Here is a 20,015-nt window from a genome sequence, read left to right on the forward strand (position 1 = left end):
TAGCTCACTGGCAAGCTCAGGAGAGGGACGGTGAGCAAAAGAGGGCTGCAATCTAAGGTGTGACCACATGATGTCGCTGTTTCTTCTTCAAAATCTCCATATATTCCACAGTTAACCTTTCCAGACCAGCTGCAGCATCTTATTGTATCATCGATGCAGAACCCTGCGCTCTGGCGCTGGTTCAGTTTCAGCTTTCCGTCCCATCAGCGAGCGGGAGTTCTCACGTCTGCGGGGTCGATGCCTTCGTCCAGGAACTGCTGCAGGGAGAGCACCTCGCCGCTGCTGCGGCTCTGGTTGGGGCTGCCGGCGCCGGTGGCCCGCCGCACCTGCAGGGGGCTCTGGTGGGAGGAGCGCGAGGAGGTGGGCTGCTGCACGGGGCTGCTGCCGCTGCTGGACCACACGTCCTGCTCCAGGCTCAGGCTGAACTCGCCGCTGCTCTCGCTGTGCGGCCTGCTGAGGCTGCCGTTCAGCGTGCCTGCGGGGACGGGAGGGGGGGAGGAGGGGGTGGGAGGAGGTGGCGGTCACATGGTGGGACACTGCTGCATCAGGAGTAAAGCTACTGCTGCTTCTGCACTGCTCACTCATGTGAATCTATACATGTAACTCTATTGCACTGTGATGCGCTGCCAATATGCTTCTCTGTTTGAAACCCGGCCTATCGTAATTCATATACACTACCTGTTAAAGGTTTGGACACAACTTCTCAAGCAATTTTCTGTTTTATCTCGACTTTAACTTTCTACACTGCAGATACATACTGACGACAGATGTATGTATGGAGACAAGAGTATATATAATTGTACTGTCTTTCTGATAATATGGAATAAATAAATATTCCAAATTGAGTCAAATGTAAAAGAACAAAGGATACACAGAAAGAGACAAAAAAAAGTCAAGAAAGGGGGGAATGATAAACTAGGAGGAGGGAGGAAGGGAGGAGGAGAGGAGGAGAGGAGGGAGGGAGAATCGTACCTTTGCCCTCTAGAGGAGAGGTGAGGTGGGAGTTATTGTTACTATTACTACTGGTGGTCCTGTTGCTATGGAGACTGGAGGGTCTGGAGGCTGGTGACAGGACAAGAGGGAGGACACACACACACACACACACACACACACACACACACACACACACACACACACACACACACACACACACACACACACACACACACGTTTAGGGATATAAATATACACAAACACATAGTATGTCACGCGCACACACAAAAGACAGCACAAACACAAAGAGCGACACGCAGGTGAACGTTAAGGCTCTGACGGAGCCGCCTGCCTCCCGCTGGGGGAGCAGATGGTGCATGCCAGGCAGGCAGGCAGGCAGGCAGGCAGGCAGGCAGGCAGGCAGGCAGGACGGCGCCGTGCCAGGCTGCACAGCCACAATATGGTCCAGAGGGTAAACAAAGGAACGAGGGAGAGGTGGAGGAGGAGGAGGAGGAGGGCCGAGGCCACAGTGCAGAGGTGGACTCAGAGAATTAGTGAAGCTACGGAGGAGGAGGAGGAGGAGGACACTAGGACCTGCGGTGTGGGGGGGTGATAGTCTAGTTCAGCAGGAGAAGAAGAAGAAGACTGATGTGTGACCTCGCTCTCCACTGGGCAAACCCACAACCGTGAAATCTATTCAAGCTGCTCGCCGACTCATTAGCATTGCCCCCCCCCACCCACCAGGGGTCTCGAGGAAGCAGCCCCGAGTGGTAAAATGAAATAATTTAAAATAATCAGTGCGGAGTCGTGGTCACTTACTACAGATGTTACAGGGAACTCTGCACGTAACGCTCAGTCCAACAGGAGAAGGACAGGGGCCTGATGACACACACAGACACACACACACACACACACAGACACACAACTCAACACAAGCTGGCTGTGACGCGAGACAACTTATTCAACGACGCACAAAACGTAAAGGTTTGTTTTACTTCCTCCTCATCGTCGGGAAACGGAAGCAAAGCAAACTGAAGCTGGAGGTGCAGTGGAGGTGCAACATCTGTCTTACGGCAACTCTGTTAGGACAAACTACATCGCTGTCGAACAGATCTATCCATCATAGTTTGCCTAATAGAGTTGCCCGGCTGCCCGGCTGCCTTGCTGCAGCACTAAGAGCCGTGTTGGGAGTGTGTGAGTCAGCGTGGACGACAGCTTCCTGCAGCCATTACGCAGACTTGCTGGGAAATGACTTTTCATTTTACGACTCGACCGTTTTGTTTTTTTACGAGTGCAATCCAGGAACTCACAATGCAGAGTCATGGTGAGGACTGGCACCACCGCCAAACCCAATGACACAACAGTTTGTGTTTAATGTGTTCAGACTGGAGCCCCTCCCCTCCCCTCCCCTGTGTCCCGCCACCAGAGAGGGTTCGATCTTTACTCCCCTTCGCCATCGGCAACCTTAGTAGCAACTGGGTCACCGGCATCAGTGGCTGCCAGGCTGCAGATTAACGGTGCTGGACATCAGCCGAAAAGCCTGACTCAGTCCGGCTTCACTGGGGCTCCCCTCGCCTTGAAAATGACTTTTCCTACTGGAGCTCAGGCTGCATCAGAGTGCAGGAAAACCAGGCTGAATACGAGCCCAGGGGCTGAAGAGGACAAGGCCTCTTCTGTAGGATACACCAGGCATGCGGGCCATAGTTTCCCCATTAAGCGTTCTAATCCGGCCCAACAACTTGAAGAAATTATATTAGCAGTAACTAAGTCATAAAACAGCTGCGTTTCATCCATGTTTTCAGTGCTTTCAGAGTCATTTCAATAAAGAGCTGAATATCGTGGGGCTTCAAAGACACTGATATTGGAGTAACTTTGCTTTTGGTTCATTTTCAATTGACATTAAAGCACCAAAACACACTCCATCCATCTGCTGCTGCTCCAGCCCCCTCTGTCAAATCTTAGAACTCATTGTGGCCCCACCCCGAGGCAACACAGTCTTTTTGTTTTTTGCAATGTTTTTTTTAGATTCCCAGCAGGTCCCAGGCAAAAAAGAACAAAAAACATTCTGATGTTTTTTTGTTGTTATTTTTTGGCTTTTCACCTGCTTCAAAACCACTGCTGCTGCAGCTGCCCTTCACTCTGCGCCCTGATGCTCCTGTCTTACCTTGATGCCTGGCGTCGTCCAGGGAGCCTGCAACGTCCTCGCAGGAGGCGTTTCCTGTTGATGCAGTCAAAGCAAATTGTCTTGTTCACTCTAAAACTGCAAATGCTTTGAAAAACCATCCATTCTACGGACATTTTCAAGCTTTTTTTTTTCCTTTTAAATTGCGAGCAAGCAGAAGAAATGGGGCCTCCCGACCTTTGACCTGAAGCCGCAGCTTGGCCCTGCGGTGGCCCGGGGTGGGCAGGGTGAGCGCGGTGCAGTCGATGGCGTTGGCCGACAAGGTGAGCTCCCTCATTCTCCGCCCGCTGCGCCGGCTCTCCGCCATGCCGCCGTCGGGCGCCTCCGAGCCGTCCAGGTTCTCGATGCTGCCGGCCCATTGGCCGCCTGCACCGCCCGCCACCGCCATCGTCTGCAGCAGGTCGTTCATGGCTGAGGTGTGGAGGACAACCAGGGGAGGCAATGAGTGGAGGGGCAATCACGCTATGCTATATCGCATCCTATTGACATTCTGGTCAATTTAAAACACTAAACTAAACATAAAATGAAATAACTAATCTCTAAAAAGCAGTGTTTGGTTCATGGAGTGATGCTGCTTCTCATTAGCTAGGCTGAATCAGTCTGTCTGACAGCTTGTGCAACATGGGACCTTTACAAATTTGCTGAAAGTTTTCTAAGTTTGCTAGAATACAGAAAATCAAATCACTGAAATCACTCATCAGCCACAGCTGAAGTCACCCTCGTGGTGCCAACGCATTCAAACTCCCTTCTGGTCATTACAATCAGACCGGTCTTGAACCCTGATCAGTTATTGACACGGGTCCCAGGAGGCGACAGCACATGCAGGCAGCAAAAAACTTGAAGTGCATAAAGAGAGCGGCGGCGGCGGCGGCGGCGGCGGCTCGTGTTTCTGCCGCTGGCAGCTTTGTCTGCCTGCGACAGACAAATCTGGCCGAGGCCGCCGTCTTGTCTTGATGCACTCGGCTCAGCTGATCTGTATGCAGCGGCGGAGGCAGAGAGACATGAAGGCATGCGAGAGAGCTGCACGGAGACGACGGCAAAAGAGATCAGAGGCAGAAAGGTGGGGGGGGTGGGGGGGTGGGAGGGGGTAGGAGGGTTCCATGTCAGCGGAATCAGATCTGAAATGTGCCGCGCTGACACAGTGGAAGACAGAGGGTGAGAGAGAGAGAGAGAGAGGGAAGGCTCCATTTCTAGTCCTCCACTGAGAGCGCGAGAGGCGGCGATCAGGCGGCTTCAATATTTATTTTTCTCACATGCTGCTATGAAAGAAGCCAAAAAGAAAACAGAAAATACAAATGGAAGCACACAGCGCATCGCAGCCACATGAAAGGGATCCTCCCAGTCTGTCCCCACACACACACACACACACACACACACCTCCTTTCAATCCAGATACACACATACACACACAAAATGAAACCAGAGAGAAGATGAAAAAAGCTGCCCAGTATTTTTGTGATCCCCAGTTGCTCGTGCTAATCTGGAAGCAGCATGTTGACTGAGTGAAAGAAGAGAAGACGCTGAGAACTGGAGAGGAGGAAGCATTGAGCCTTGTTGTCTTTTGGTCGTTTTTTTTTTTTTTGGCATCTGGCTCCTTGTTGATGTCATTTTCCAAGTATACACACGACCAGTCAAAAGTTTGGACACACACTTCTGATTGAATGGGTTTTCTTTCATTTTCTTGACTATTGACATTGCAGATTGTCACTCAAGGCATCACGACTATGAATGAACACCTATGGAATATGTATTGGACAAAAAAGGTTTGAAATAACTCAAACCACTTTTATATTTGAGATGATCTAGAATGGCCACCCTTCATATAAAATATATACAACACAACATATTCAGCTATTGAACTTTTTTTTTTTCTTTAATCCACCTTTCCTGGTCATATATTCAATGTCTTCAGTGTGGATCTACAGTGTAGAAAGTAGTCAAGATAAAGAAGACACAGGCGTGTCCAAACTGTTGACTGCTGGTGAACATTCAAGTCAATGTGCTCATGGAAGAAAGTGGCGCTGGTGTTGTTCATTCAGCAGGCTGATGGTGGTAAGAAGAGTGACACTAGCGGCTAACTGATAGCAGCGAAGACTGGATGCTCTAACTAGAGGTGAGCAGAGGCGGTGATAGGGTGGTTAAGGGTTGGAGGGAAAGTTGCTGCTTAAGAAAAAAAAAAAATTGAATACCGACAAGTCACTGATGTCACAAGGCACAGCACGGGCTACTGTATATCTGATTTGAGATTTGGAACATTTCCAAAGAAAAGCTGTCTTGTCTTGACTTCCAGACTCGACTGGGCAGCTGCTGCTCTCTGACATCAGCGACTGTCTGCCCCGCTGCGATGATGACAGGGCAGGGGAGGGAAGAGGAGTGGGTGGGAGGGGGCGGGGGGGGTCAGGAAGGCAGACGAAGGAGAGCTAGCGATGACGGCTAACGGGGGTCTTACACATGGAGCGCCGGTAGATGGCCTTGGCCTTGTCTTTGTCCTTGGATCTGTTCCTCATGAAAGGCAACCTTTTAATAGCTGTCAGAGCGCAGCCGGCCGGACAGACAGACGGACGGACGGACAGGGGAAGAGAGGGACAGACGACAGAGCAGCGCAAAGGAGGTGGAGGAGAAGAAACCAAAGGGGAAGAAAAAAAAAGAAGAGGGAACAGAACAGAGGGATGTGGTTAATGTTGTCACAGAGAGAGAGTCAGGGGAGAGATGCACTGGGCTCCTGAACACAGCAGGCAACAATGTATTAGACACAACTTCAAACATTCATAGAAATCCAGAGGGGCTGAATTATTATCATTATTATCATTATTATAATTATTATTATTATTTTTTTTTAACTGATTTCTAGTTTGAAATAAAGAGTGAATTTTGGATGGAGGAGGAGTTCCACCGAAACACCTCTGCGATGCTACAGAGGGCATACTGGTGTCAACACATACACAAATGTAAACATGTTATGCAAATGTCCAAAACCAACTCAGACAAACACACAGCTGGACACCCACTGCTACTGTACACACAGTCTCTTCCTCACACACACACACACACACACACACACACACACACACACACACACACACACACACACACACACACACACACACACACACACAGGGAGGTCAAATGTCACATCGCGCTACTTGTTATTGAGATATCACAAAGTGAAGCACACAACACGACTGACAAGACTGGATCGCCTCGACGTTAGACTGAGGATGAAGAATATTAAAGGGTGCAATCAGGAGAGAGGAAGGTCAGAGGTCGGGGGAAGAGCAGCAGGAGCGACTCGGAGGAAAATGTGGGAAACTTGTTTGTGTCTGACTGAAGTTTCCAACACGTCTTGATGGTTTTACTGAGGGCCGTTAGCATTCATCAACTACTCAATGGTGGTGAGAGGTTTATGCTCAGACCATAATGGTGTATGGACTATAGTGCTTGTTTCTTTTGCTGCTGTGAGTTTTTTTGTTTTGTTTTTTTTCCACTAAATTCACAAAAAACATTAAATAAAATAAAATAAAATAAAATAAAACCAATCATCATCAACACCTGTTTGGCTCAGTCCTGAAGAACCGGATCAACCTGGAACTGAAACTCTATGGAACTCTGAAGTTCCATGAACCAAACTGGGCCACAGTGTGTGAATGCAGACAGCAACCACAATGCATTGCACCTTTTAATAGCGTGGATGCTACGTCACGGGGTGTTTCTCCTGTCTCTTACAGGTGAGGCGAGCAGATCAGCAGGTTGACGTGAGGATGACGAGCCGAAAACAACAAGACGGACCGACTAAAACATAGTCATTGGCGCAGAGTCGGACCATGTGACCGGCGCTCTGCCCCGCCCCCCTCTGTCCCCACTTCCCCCCGGCTCTGTTCGTCAACCTTCTGCCGCTGCCCAGCTCAGCCGTAACGTCTAGGACAGCTGAAGTCACACTGACGATGATGGACTCACGAAAACATGCCCTGAGAGACGCGTCAGTCGGCTCATAAGCCCCGCCCACCCTACCCATCCGCAGCATACCATTGGTGGAGCCCTGCACTGGGGCATGGGGCTGCTGCCCTCTCCTCCCTTTGCAGAGAGGGAGAGAGAGAGAGAAATAGAGGAGCCGTTAGGGGAGGAGAGGACACACACACACACACACACACACACACACACACACACACACACACACACACACACACACACACACACACACACACACACACACACACACACACACAGGTGTGGAGTAACACTGTGTGTGTTATCACATGAGAAGGAAAAAACACCAGCGGCTGTCAAGTATTTCCTCCATACAAACTCTATGGAAAAATCTTCGGTGCTCCTGCTTTATTTTCCAACGAGACCGCAACTCATCAAAGGTTTGTGTGTTTGGTCTGTCACTCACTGCTGCTCCTCTTCTGCGCCAGCGTGTCGTCCAGCGAGTTGGAGCCGGAGCCCACGGACGAGCTGTCCTGGCTGTCCGGGAAGCCGGTGAGGAAGCCGTCGCCCATCTCGGAGCGGGACGGGGTCAGCGTGAGCGAGCGCATCCTCTCGCGGCTCTTCGGCTTGATCAGCTTCCTCATCTTCAAGGCGATCCAGTTGCCCCGCCTGCACAGGAGAGAGAGGTGAGACATGGCAAGAGAGAACGAGCAAATAGCGGCCGAGGGAGCTTCAGAGCACTGCAATCTAAAATGTAACCACTTGATGTCGCTGTTTCTACTCAAAATCTCCAAATATTACACACTGGACCTTTAAGTCAACAAGTGTGTTTTTTTTTTTTAGGTTTCAGAAAAATACCATAACTAGATGAATTAAAAGGTGTCTGTTAATTACCTGCGTGGAGGCGAGGGGTCGTAGAACTTGTACTGGTCCATGATCTTCTCCTCCAGCTTCTCCTTCTGTCTCCTCAGCTCGTTCAACTTGTCTCTGGCCGAGCGTGAAAGGGAAGAAACACCATGAGTAAAAAAAACTACTTCTAATCCTAAAGTCAACTAATCCTAAATCCATGTTATGAGAAGAAATATCTGCTGAGGATTTTACATGTATTGTCTCTGCTCCACGTGGAACAGGTCCTTGCTCTCCATGGTCTGCTCCAGCAGCGTTCGATTCTGCAGCATCAGAGTCTGGATCTGGTCCAGCAGGTGGCGATTCTCCTCCTCAAGGTTTCCCTTCAGCTGGCTCAACAGCTGACACACACACAAAAAAAATGGTGCGTTTACACGACAACGTCCCACAACACGGACGTCTCGGGAAGAGGCCTCAGCAGGCGACGTGGGAAACTCCTAACAACAGAAGCAGACGTGTGTGTCTCCCGCACCTCGCACTGGTTGGTGAGCTTGGTGGAGGTGATGTCCAGCTGCTGGTACTGCTCCTTCAGTTTGGAGAACTCCGCCTCCAGCTTGGTCTGGTCTAGCTTGGCGCTGTTCAGCTGGCTCTTTGCGTTCTTGTGGTCCAGCTGGAGGTTCTCATTGTCCCTCAGCAGCTGCCGATAGTTGCTGTTCAGCCTGGGAGGGAGAGTTGGGAGAGTTGTTGCCGTCAGGATGCGTATAATTGCTCACCGGGGCTCCTGGGAATGAACTGAGGCCCACCTGTCGTGTTCCTCTTTCAGAAGTTTGCACTGGTCGGCTGTGGCTTGGTGCATTTGGTTCTCCAGCACCATCTTCTCCTGCTGCTCCTTCACGTTTTTCTCCATCTCGTCCAGCTCACCCTTCCTCTGCAGGAGCTGCTTGTACCTTCACACATGACAGGGCAGACCAATTAGAAACCTTCATTGCCTCCAGGAAAGAACAGAAACCACTAAAGCCAATCTAATGTATGGGCTTACTTGTCCTCCAGTTCGCGGTGCTGCTGCTCCAGGCTCTTGTGGGAGGTCTTCAGGCCGCCGTGCTTCCCGATCAGGGTCTCGTACTCGGACGCCTGCCTCTCGTGGAGCGCCGCCAGCTTCTCGTGATCCCGCAGCAGCAACTCGTAGGTGGACCTCACATCCTCCTTCTCCTTCAGCGCCGTCTCGCGTTCGTTCTCCACGCCGCTCTGCTGGCTCTGCAGCTGTGCATTCTGGGCCATCAGGGCGGCGCTCTGCGAGCTCAGGGTGGAGTTCTCCACCTAAAACACAGAGGAAGAACAAACAAGATTGAAAGTTGCTCTTCATATCTTAGATTAGTGTTTTCCAACCACTGGTGTACCGTGAAATAATGTCAGGTGTGCCGTGAAATATTATCCCATTAAAAAAAAAAAAAAAATTCCATTGTCAGGTGACGGTGCTTTAAAAGGAATGTAATTTTCTTCCTTCAATTCCTCCCTGAATATCAGGTTTGTGTGCATCTGACTGAGTATAAATACATGAAGAGACTACATGACCATTATCAGGCTAAAAAGGTAGAAAAACACTGTCTTAGAGAACTAAACCACATCAGCTTCAGACTGGGTGATGTAAACACAATCTTTTCCTCCGAGTTTGCCTGTAGGGGGCAGTGTTTTTATCGGAACCTCAAGCTGCAGCTATGGCAATGCTTTTTGCACATCCTTTGTGATGACGGTGGCTCTTAAAGTCCATTTAATCTTGGGCGTAGTAATTATCAAAGGACCTTTTGTACCCTTAAAAGGAACAGCGTTTTACCCTCAATCACCACCTACACACACACCTGCTCACAAGCCTGCAATCAAAGCCCACAGCACCCGGCAGAGCGAGGAGCTGCTGTGCGGCCGGTGTAAATCCTGCCGCCCATAAGCAGGGTTTGAATCGCTGCCAAACAGGGAGTACAAATCTAAATCGGGGCAGCTAAGCAGCCTGCGAGGGCCACTGTGTAAACAGGCCAGCGTGAAAAGGCAAGGACAGAAAAGTGGCGCAAAAGCCGCGACACACCGTGACCTACGATGGCAAAATAACACCGACGAGAAAAGTTTCGATTTTTCAATCCACGCTATTATCAGACAATTCACATCTGCTTTCTTCTTCTTTAACTGAAGATATCAGTGATGTCATGTTGCGTACCTGCAGTTTGGCATTCTGCGTCTGCAGCGTGGTGTTGTTCTCCTGCAAGGACGCAGTCTGCCGCTGCACGGCGACTATCTGAGCCTGCAGGTTGGAGCTTTGAGCCTCCAGCTGCTTCAGCTGGCTCTTCAGGGCCACCTTCTCCGCCTGCAGCGTGGCATTCTGGGAGAGAGACCGAAAAAAAACATGTTTACAAAGCAAGTCTGGGAGCCATTTGCACCATTCACCCTTTCAAACGAGTGAACAGTCACAGCGAACCAGTTCTGACGCAAACTCACATTCCTCTCAACCTCGATGAGTCGGTCCTTGACTTTCAGAAGTTCCCTCGTGGCCTCGTGACTCTCCTTCTCCCACTTGCTGACCATCTGAGGGTCCTCCCCACCTCTAGGGGGCGATTTCTGCACCATCCTCTCCTCCTCCTCCCTCTGACGCAGCGCCTCGTAGTTTTTTTTCACCTGGAAGTGGACACGCGTTCTTTTAGTCCGACCAATACTTGCAAATGCGCAACGCTTGAAGGTGTAATTTCACAGAGGTCTGCCTGTGGAATTCACTGGATGGAACTAACAGGACACGACGTGCGTGACAGTGCACCCACAGCAGACAGGATCCATTAGAGTGCATCCATTCATCCATCGATGCCTCAATGTTTCCACTCTACCTTTAGCTGTGCCACTGATTTGAGTTTGCAAGTTCAAAACACCCCATAAAGGAAGCAGATATCCTCTGTTTGACTTTTCCTCCACCGCAGAATCCCAAAGCTTCATAAATACATAAACCCGGCAGCAGAGGAGGAAGAGAGGATGAATAAATTATGCATTGACCTCCGGAATCCCTCGGTGTTTTCAGTGTTTCTAGTAAGTGCTGGAAATGGATTTTGGCACATGCTGTCCTCGAGTGGGGATTGGTGTGTTTTGGCTTTGTGGGAGGGACTGTTTACAATGTGTGTTTAAAAAAAAAAATAGAAGACCCTCTCTACTGGCATCTGCATGAAACACTTTCAAAATGCTGTCACTGACTGTCTTGAGCTCCTGGCGCAGCTGCTGGTTGAGGTTGGACGACTCCTGCAGTCTGGCCTCCAGGGCGGCAATCTTCTCCTCTTTAATCTCCAGACTTGATTTCAGCGTCGACTCCAACTTGGTTTCCAAGAGCTTGAACCTAATAGAAGACACATGTGAGCCGTGTGGCTGTTACTGTGTGCGTTTACAACAACAGGGGCGGCATCGCGGCTCGTTTGCGTGTTCTTGGCTTTGGCGAACCTGTCGTCCGAGCTCTCGTCGTGCAGAAGCCTCTCCTTGTTCAGGCCGATCTTCTCCAGCTCGTGGGTCAGTTTCTCCAGGTCGTTGTTCATCTGCTGAGTGCGCAACTTCTCACTGACGAGCTCCTAAAAGAGAGAAAGTGCACAAGTCGCACAGAGAAGTTAGCAAAAACACAACCCCCCCCCCAACCCCCATTGGATTGGATTGGATTTCAACAGCTCCATCCTGACCTCTCTCAGTGCGATGAGGGTCTTCTTATCGATGGAGCCCTGCTTGACCAGCTCCTTGTTCTCCCTCTCCAGATCCTTGACCCTGGTGCAGGAGTCCCTGAAGAAGATCATCTCCTTGCCCATGGTGCGGTTCTCCTTCTCCAGCGCCGAGATCCGCTGGTTGTCGTCGTCCAGCTTGGAGTCGCGGATCTCGGCCTGCTGCCTCAGCCGCTTGTTCTCCTTCTCCAGCAGCTTCTTGTCCTTCTCCAGCTGCGAGGTCTCCTGCTCCAGGGTCTTGTTCTGGGACAGAAGCGGCGGCGATAAGAGGGGATTAGTCTCCGACCCGATGCCTTGTAAACACAAAGTTTGGCCGCAGATAAATGCACCGGGCCAGTGATTAATTTCCCCAAATGATTTGGGATAAGGCAGCTCTGTTTGGAAACATGCTTTCATTTTATCAGAGTGAGTCCCAAAGCCTCAACGGCATATTTTCAGTGTTTACAAATAATATTTGCGGTATCACGCACGCCTGTTTATGCTTCCCCAACTCTTTGATTTTGGGCCAGTGTGGGTGACCTAATTCTGCCTGGTGGAGTCTAAACTAAGGAAGTAGGTCTGTGAATTTAAGTCCGTAAACCACCTAAAGCCACCGCCCATTTGATGTGGCACACGTTCTAATCCAGAGAAGAAGCGAACCCTCGACATTTTCCATTGCTGGTTGATTCGTTTTTGGCTTTCGCCGCCTCACCTCCTGCTCCAGCTGTTCCAGCCGTTTACTTGAGATCTTGAGCTCCTCCAGGTTGCGCTGCAGGGTTTGATTCTCTGCCTCCACTTCCTGCAGTTCTGCCTCCAGCTGCTGGATCTTTTTGCTGCTGTTTTCTAAAGATTTCTGCAGGCGCTGGTTCTCTGTGTCCAGACCCTGGTAACTGACCTGCGGACAAAAAGCCAGACAGGGACGGACACGGCAGCATTACATCCATGTCTCAAGTCTATTTGGTGATTGAAGCGTTAATGGAATCTGCACTTGCCTCTAATCTTTCCGTCTTCTTGGAGGAGGCTTTGAGCAGCTCCAGCGTGCGCTTCATTTGGCTCCTCTCGCTCTCCAGCTCTCTGTTCTCCGCCTCCAGCTGGGCCGCCTTGGTGCTCGCTGACCGGAGACTCTCGGCCGAGCGCCGCAGCTGCAGGTTCTCGTCCTCCAGCTGGGAGTTCTCTTTCTCCAAAGCCTCCAGCTGGAAGGCCATGTTCTTCAGCGCGTCCAGCTTCTTCTTCAGCCGGCGACCGTCTGCTTCCAGCTCATTGTTCTCCTTCTCCAAAGACGACACCTACACATGCAAAAACATGCACGAGATGCTCAGTATTATGTATAGAAATGAAATCTGCAAAAGCTGAGCACCATACGGACACAATGTCATACAAATATTCATGCTGTGGACTATTTAAAGCACAGCATTTGGACTTCCTCCGGACCTTTTCACATGTAATCCCAAGGCTGGCCACTTTCTTCTGAAGACTTTCGTTTTCCCTTTCCAACTTCTGCATCTGAATCTCCAACTCTTCTGCCCTTTCCCCCTTTTCCTTCATGACTTCAAGCTCTTTGCCTGCCAAGGGAAAAACAAACATTAGCACATTAGCACATTAGCACGATGGTGTGAAGAGACTGCCGGCAGCGCAGGAACCTAGAACAAATAAAATGGATAACTTACGCAATTGTTTCCTTTCAAACTCCATCTTGTTGAGTTTGGCCGTGGTCTCGCAGATGGACTCGTGCAGAACGCGGTTCTCTTTCTCAACGTCCTTGACCCGGGCCTCGGCACCAACCTGGCACCGCTGGCGCAAGGACGATACCGTCTGGCCCAAGTGTTTGTTCTCCTGCTCCAGACCCTTCAGCTGAACACAAGAAATCAGGAGCGTAAGAACCGTGAAGCGCAGCTTGTTGTTGGGCCCTGCACCAGAGAAACTTCAATAGAAGCTCTGACTAAAAACATGGCACTAAAGACTATTTGGAAATTTCAAAACGGGACGGTGATCTCCACATCTGTACCTGTCTCTCCGAGTTTTCCCGCAAGGTCTCCAGAGTCTTCTCAAACAAAGCCTTCTCCTTCATCAGGTCTGTGTTGAGCGTCTCCACTGTTTGGAGAGACTCTCGGTCTGCCGCCAGTTCAGTCTCCAGCTGCCCCATCTGTAAAGAGCAATCCGTACAGCGGCTTCCATTACCGTCATAAACCGTCTTTATTGCACAGTAATACATCAAGGCAAATACTGAAAAACTCTGCTGCACATGCACGTTGCCTCTCGCAGCATCAGCATTCCGAGACTGCGCAACTTTGGATGTTATTTCACCGCAGATTTTCCCTTTGCGTTTCTCTTTGGAAAAATAATTTCATGCTTTCTAATCGGGAGGATATTCCAAGAGCGAGGCTTATTTTTCTGAAAATAGCAGAGGAACGTCTCCTAGCTAAGGGCACTGGAGTGTCAAAGACTGGAGAAGAAAAGGCGATGCAGAGTTTGCCGGGATTTACAGCTTTGCTTTCATCCTCCTATCCTCCCCTCGCCATACATTTCCTCCACCCCCTCCTCTAGCTGTCACCGAGTGTTGGTGTGACATACTGCAGAGCAGAGTCGGTGCAACTCGCTCATCCTTGGTGGCGAAAACAACACGGAGCAAAAACACAAACAGACTTTTTAAATGAGGTCAAAGTTTTACCCTTTGGTTCAGTCTGTGGTTTTCCTGCGTGGCTTTGGACAGTCTGGCCGCTGCGTCCTGATTGGCTGCTCCTCTCAGCTCATCCACAGTCTTCTGCAGGGTCTGGTTGTCTTTCTCCAGCTTCAACAGGCGGCTGGAGGTCAGCTCGTTCACCTCCTCTCCGAGAGACTTCTGAGGAGCTGGATCAAGAGGACGCCAGAAGATGTGAGACTAAAACTAGAGCAACACTTTTCCTAAAAACTGGCAAAAATGGATCAACACTTTTGTAGCGAATGATGACAAAGCTCATGAAAAACGCCTCCTGGGTGAAACCTCGCACGCCTTTGAGCCTTTTGAGTGCTTTTTCGACAAACAACGTGCTTCTGACAAACACACGTCTTTACCCAGATCCCTGGCTAGTTAAACCTCTTAACAGCTTTCATAATCCAAACACACAGATTATCCGCCAAGAGCCAGCGAATATTAATTACACTTCTTATCCAAGTGGAAAGAAACCTGAGCGCAGGCTGGGGACCGTGGAGAGGGGCCGTGAGGGGGGATTACAGAGGGTGACAAGTCTGGTCAGATTCCTGTCAGAGGCACTTAACCTGTTTAACTCAGGTGACTGTCGGCTTTGTGACATTTCTACTCAACATCACGGAGTCTCTTTCCTAGACGCCTGTTTCTTTTTATGGAAAGGTGGTCGGCCTTCCCACTTGGAAAGATCCTCCTACCTTCGGTCAGTTCCGGTGTTTTGGAAAGTTGCTCCAGCTCCCAACCCAGATGCAAGGACTCGTCCATGCTCTGTTTCTGGGCCATGGCGAGCACCAGGTTCTCCTCCATCAGCTCCTCCATGCGCTTGCGCTCAATGTCCCGCTCCTGTGGATGAAGAAGAGAAACGGGGAATAAAGGTGTGTTGAGATAAACAGGAACCAATGAGAGTCTGAGCCATAAATCCACCGTCTCACCATTTCCAGGTCGTGCATTTTGGATTTGAGCTGCAGGTTCTCCTTCTCCAGAAGATGCAGCTTGTCAGACCGGGAACGACTGGTATCCAGCTGCTCCTCCAACATGGCCTTTGTCTCCAGCAGGACCTGGTTATCCTCCTTTAACTCCTGCAAACAGACCACCAAACGGCCAAATAATCAGACAAAAAATATATAAAAGCTGTTCAATATATTTAATTCATTGCCCGTTTCTTGGAAGCTGCATTTCGACTCCAGTACATTTCATTACATTACATTGGCGTGATTTGTGCCACTGTTTACAGCTGTGTACCTCCACTCTGGCCTTGTAGAACTCGATGTCGTGCAGCCGCTCCCTGTATCGGGTGAGCTCGCTCTCCAGCTTGTCGACGCGGATGGCTTTCTCCCGCAGTGCGTCCAGCTCGTCGCGGTAGGCCCGAGCTGACCGAGCGTCGGACAGCAGCTGGTAGCTCTGCAGGACAAACACAGATGGTGGGTATATGGAAATGATGGGTTATGTGCTTCACGCCATTCAATGAAAACACCTGCAAATTGCCATTGTAGTTTGTCGAAACTTTACAGATATCACTTTAATTTTGCGAGAATCAGTCATGGAAACGCAGCTCCAGACGGCCTATAAATAAACAGTCTGGTCTGTGACGTAAACATATTAAGGGAACAATCTCTCCGCAATATTTGGTGCAGCCAACATTCTTTTCTTAATACAAAACATGCCCCGCATGCCCTGTGTACAGCATGCAGTCAGTCAGCCTGCCGCCTCCACTCCGAATCAAAAAGCCATGTGAGGCAGCGGCTGCACTAAAGATAGAGCTAATAGCCCTTAATGAGCTAAGACGCTAGCTGGCTGATTAAAGGCTGCCTGGCACTGCAGAAACAAAGAGCTTGGAAGGAGGAGGCGACGGCAGGTGTGTGTGTGTGTGTGTGTGTGTGTGTGTGTGTGTGTGTGTGTGTGTGGGTCGACGTGCAGCAGGCGGTGGTTCACCTCTTGCTGAAGTCTCTTCAGCTCCACCTCCATGTTCTCCAGTTCCTGCCTGGTGTCCAGCAGTTGCTCGCTCTTCTCCTCCCTGAAGAAAAGACAACAAAAAAAGAGAAAAGAGAGACAATGAGTCACGACTTGACAACAAATTCTGCGCATAAAAGTTCAAACCAGGCGCGAGAGATAAGGTTTGCATCTGTGGATCCGTTCAGAGGGAGAATCCTGTTTCAATTCCATCATCGACCCCGTTGATCTCAAGCCGCCTCCAGTCAAGATGAGGGGGTTTCAACAGTCCATCTTTGTCTCACATGATGTTTACAATACTGTTTGCCGCTGGGAACGTTCTGCCCGATACATCAGGAGAACTCAGAGCCCTCGTCTTGAAAAAAGAAACAGCGACGTCTAGGAGGCCTGAGAGCAAAGGCTGCTCAGCTGCAACCATTTAAACGCTTCACAAACTCAAACGAGTCGATTCGAGCCAGAGTGCAGCGTCCCGCTCTGTTTTCTTGCCATCTGACCTTTGACCCTGGCCTGAGTTATTGCTTGGACTGACAGTGAAATTGGGCATCCTGACATTCCTGCCGGTCTGAGTCAGGCTCCAGACGTGGAGGCAGAAGGAAATCCACGGCATTCTTCAGATGCCCTGTGTGTGTGTGTTTGTGTGTGTGTCTATGTGTTTGCATGCATGTGTGAAAGAGACAAAGACAAAGAATACCAATGAGGCCGACTACACATCTGATGGCCTGCAGCCTTCCAACTGAAACCCTCAAAAAAAAAAAAGAAAAAGTCATCCTTCCTGAGCTTCGCCACTGATTTCCTCCTTTCCCCTCCAAATAGTGGCAGTATTTGTGGAGTTGACGTCAGCATCCTGGCAGGATATTTACCTATTTTTGTTTTGGTTTCATCAGTGGGTTTCCTCTACCTCAGGCTGCAACAACTCGGCTCTTTCAAATCACAAACACCTGTCGGCCGCTGGCGTCTCTGATTAGCTCGTGTAAAGGATGCAGCTGCTTTGCCTGCATATGTAAACGGTTCAGACAACGACGAGGCCTCCAAGCCCCAGAGAGAAAGAGGAGGCGGGGGGGGGACACTGACCCACACTGCTCTGACTCCTTCAAACCCAAACACACACACACACGCACACACACACGCCTGTCGCAGGCACGTGCACGCTGAGATGACAAACATGCGCCTGTTCTTCCTCAGTGGGGAATCTGTGACCTGCAGTCATCAGCCGACACCGCCAGTGTCCCCGTTTTGATTCTTTCAAATCACATGACAACATTTTTTTTTATATATATATAAATTCAAAAACAGCAAAACAACAACAAGCGTCACGGCAACCCGACGAGCCGAGTCACTGGACTGTCAGGTGTCGTTCTGGCTGGTTAGGAAGCCACAGAGGGAACTTGTCATAATGTAGGTCAAGGAGAAACCAGAGCAGACTCTGTGCTGTTGAGAGCCGTAGCTTTTCACCAGAACATTTCTTCATGGGTCTGGGCCCTGTGGAAACTCTCTGCACTGATTCAAGCCAACACACGGCCACTTCTCCACACTGAGAGGAGAAGAGCGTAATCAATCAACACGCGTGTCTTTTGTTCATATGCTGGGTTTATATTCAAGGTTTTATTTTTGTTCTGTTATCAGGTTGAGCCAGGCCTTTGCCATGCATTGAGCTCGACTCAGTAGTTTTCAAGACAATTGCTTTTAAGATGAGCTTTAATCTTCTGGGACAGCCTGTACGTTGCCTCGTCAAACTATGAATTCATATATTTCCTCTGAACAACAAGAGGTTGATTAAGCAGTAAACGTCTTACAAGCCTGCAATATATCAACGTCTGGAGTAAAAGTGAGTATCAGTGCAGCTCAGGCAAAGATCTCGTGTTTATTTCAAAACAAAGATTAAAGCTGTCAAAATGATAAATGGGAAAGGCGACTGGTATGCAAATGATTGCCCTAAAGTGGAGGATAAATGTTGCCTTGGCTGAATATTATTAAATAATAAGACAGTTAGGCAGTCATGGTATGTTTGCGTTGGCCTCCACCACGCAGGATCCTTTAACCTCCCTGCGTCTGCAGTGTTTTTCCTGTCAGTGAATTATAGCGCTGAATAAAAAGGAAGCGCCGGTATTCACAAGCAGAAGTGAAGTGGGCTGACGGAGGTTTGTGAGATGCGTTTGTGCGGAGGCAATCGGTGCAGCCTGCAGCGTTGGGGTCCAGATGTCGACAATGAGAATGACAATGACAATAAAAAGCAATGTAAAAGCAAAAAAAGCAGGCTGCTTTTCTGACAAACTGCTGGAGGAAGATCTCATTCCTGTTGACGTTTCAAGAAGTTCTTACAGGAACAATCTGCCATCAAGATTACAAAATAACCAATGAGGAACAGAGATGTGGGGAAGTGGCAGCTTTTCTTTCAAAGAATGACTTCAAAACTGGGAAGTTCAACGGCAAACAAACTCCGTATTCTTCTTCATTCCGCCGTCGTTTGATCAGTCGCAGAGTCGGTGAAGCCGCTGCACTCACAGTTCCTGCCGGAGGCGGCGGATCTTGGCCTTGGCGTCGGCCAGCTCCACAGAGAGGTGCTGGCGGCTCTCGGTCCTCCTCATGCTGGGGGAGTCTCCAGGCGACTGGCTGGGACAGGCAGCCAGAGGGGAGAGCTGCACGCAGTCCCTCTCCTGGGTCAGCTCCACGATGGTCTGAGGGACAGCAGAACAGCAAACAACTGACATCCTCAACTGTGTCAATGAAGGTGGAATAGAAAGCCACTGTCTTGAGTCTGTGCGCTAGCTAATAGCCAGCAATGAGCGTGCAACAGGTCACATTGACACACATGATGTAGCTCATCACCATACGCTGCGTGTACAGTGTGCTGCTCGCTGCAAAGACAGAGGAGAGTTCTCACTCGCCAGAACTGGAACACGACTATTGAGACCCCACACACACACACACACACACACACACACACACACACACACACACACACACACACAAAGTATTTTAGTCTGATGCCCGTGACAGGAAATGGGACTTTAATTGAGAGCGGCTGGACTACACACTGATAATCTGGATGCTATTAGAACCCGTGGCGCACGCACGCACGCACACGCACACACGTGTGCACACCCACACACACACTATCAGTCATGGGCATCTGATCTCCTTTGGGTTGGAAACTCATTTATTGGAACAATTACTGTGTGAAAAAAGGAGATCACACGCACGCACACGCACGCACGCACACACACACACACACACACACACACACGCACGCACGCACACACTTTCAAGCCTTCCTTCCTGCAGCTGCTCTCTTGCGGTGACGGCAAAAAAGGGAAAACTTTCCACACGGCCCTCTAGGAGTGGCAGCAGTTTCCACCACGGCAGAGGGCAGAGGACTCCAGCGAGGACTCCAGCGAACACCAACCTGAGAGGACGGTGCAACAACACAGACACACAGTTCCTCCTGTTACCTCCAGCTGCGTGTCCCTCTCGTCCACCAGGTGCTTGAGGTGGAAGGCCAGGTTCCTGGAGAGGCCGTCCAGGTCTTCAGGAGGCATCTCCCCGCTCTCCAACCACTGCAGGTCCACCACGTTCTCCGGGTTGTGAGTCACCTTAAGCAAGCAAGAGTGGTGAGGTCCACGTCAAGGAACGAAAAGGTGACCGTTTCCCCTCATTGGTTCAGTGTCGCTGGCTTATAGGAGGGGAAATACCTCCTGGATGTGAGAGGCGATGGCAGCTTTGGTGTCAAAGTCCAGAGTCTGGATTCGCTCAATATACTCTTCCTTTTTCTCGCACTGTAAACAGACAGAAG

At 50.0% G+C, this 20,015-nt stretch overlaps 1 protein-coding gene across 1 annotated transcript in view; it reads right to left on the reverse strand.

Annotated features, from left to right (window-relative positions):
* Positions 1-20,015, reverse strand: part of ccdc88ab (coiled-coil domain containing 88Ab) — a 44,477-nt gene that overhangs the window by 2,040 nt on the left and 22,422 nt on the right. The window contains exons 6-36 of the mRNA XM_076046017.1: positions 19,915-19,998; positions 19,675-19,815; positions 18,728-18,900; positions 16,208-16,289; positions 15,518-15,676; positions 15,208-15,354; positions 14,974-15,118; positions 14,261-14,439; positions 13,598-13,735; positions 13,260-13,443; positions 13,024-13,154; positions 12,585-12,878; positions 12,305-12,487; positions 11,578-11,856; positions 11,348-11,472; positions 11,108-11,246; positions 10,370-10,546; positions 10,092-10,253; positions 8,925-9,202; positions 8,689-8,832; positions 8,418-8,604; positions 8,141-8,286; positions 7,934-8,026; positions 7,506-7,708; positions 7,139-7,186; positions 5,565-5,642; positions 3,293-3,526; positions 3,098-3,151; positions 1,753-1,812; positions 973-1,062; positions 225-475 (exon numbers count right to left, since the gene is read on the reverse strand). Of these exons, the coding sequence (XP_075902132.1) occupies positions 225-475; positions 973-1,062; positions 1,753-1,812; positions 3,098-3,151; positions 3,293-3,526; positions 5,565-5,642; positions 7,139-7,186; positions 7,506-7,708; positions 7,934-8,026; positions 8,141-8,286; positions 8,418-8,604; positions 8,689-8,832; positions 8,925-9,202; positions 10,092-10,253; positions 10,370-10,546; positions 11,108-11,246; positions 11,348-11,472; positions 11,578-11,856; positions 12,305-12,487; positions 12,585-12,878; positions 13,024-13,154; positions 13,260-13,443; positions 13,598-13,735; positions 14,261-14,439; positions 14,974-15,118; positions 15,208-15,354; positions 15,518-15,676; positions 16,208-16,289; positions 18,728-18,900; positions 19,675-19,815; positions 19,915-19,998 (4,788 nt within the window). The remainder of the gene's footprint in view (positions 1-224; positions 476-972; positions 1,063-1,752; positions 1,813-3,097; positions 3,152-3,292; positions 3,527-5,564; positions 5,643-7,138; positions 7,187-7,505; positions 7,709-7,933; positions 8,027-8,140; positions 8,287-8,417; positions 8,605-8,688; positions 8,833-8,924; positions 9,203-10,091; positions 10,254-10,369; positions 10,547-11,107; positions 11,247-11,347; positions 11,473-11,577; positions 11,857-12,304; positions 12,488-12,584; positions 12,879-13,023; positions 13,155-13,259; positions 13,444-13,597; positions 13,736-14,260; positions 14,440-14,973; positions 15,119-15,207; positions 15,355-15,517; positions 15,677-16,207; positions 16,290-18,727; positions 18,901-19,674; positions 19,816-19,914; positions 19,999-20,015) is intronic.

Source organism: Nelusetta ayraudi, unplaced genomic scaffold (genome assembly GCF_046127955.1).
Source record: "Nelusetta ayraudi isolate G7.1 ecotype Tasmania unplaced genomic scaffold, CSIRO-AGI_Nayr_v1 ptg000089l, whole genome shotgun sequence".
In the NCBI taxonomy this organism is placed as follows: domain Eukaryota; kingdom Metazoa; phylum Chordata; class Actinopteri; order Tetraodontiformes; family Monacanthidae; genus Nelusetta; species Nelusetta ayraudi.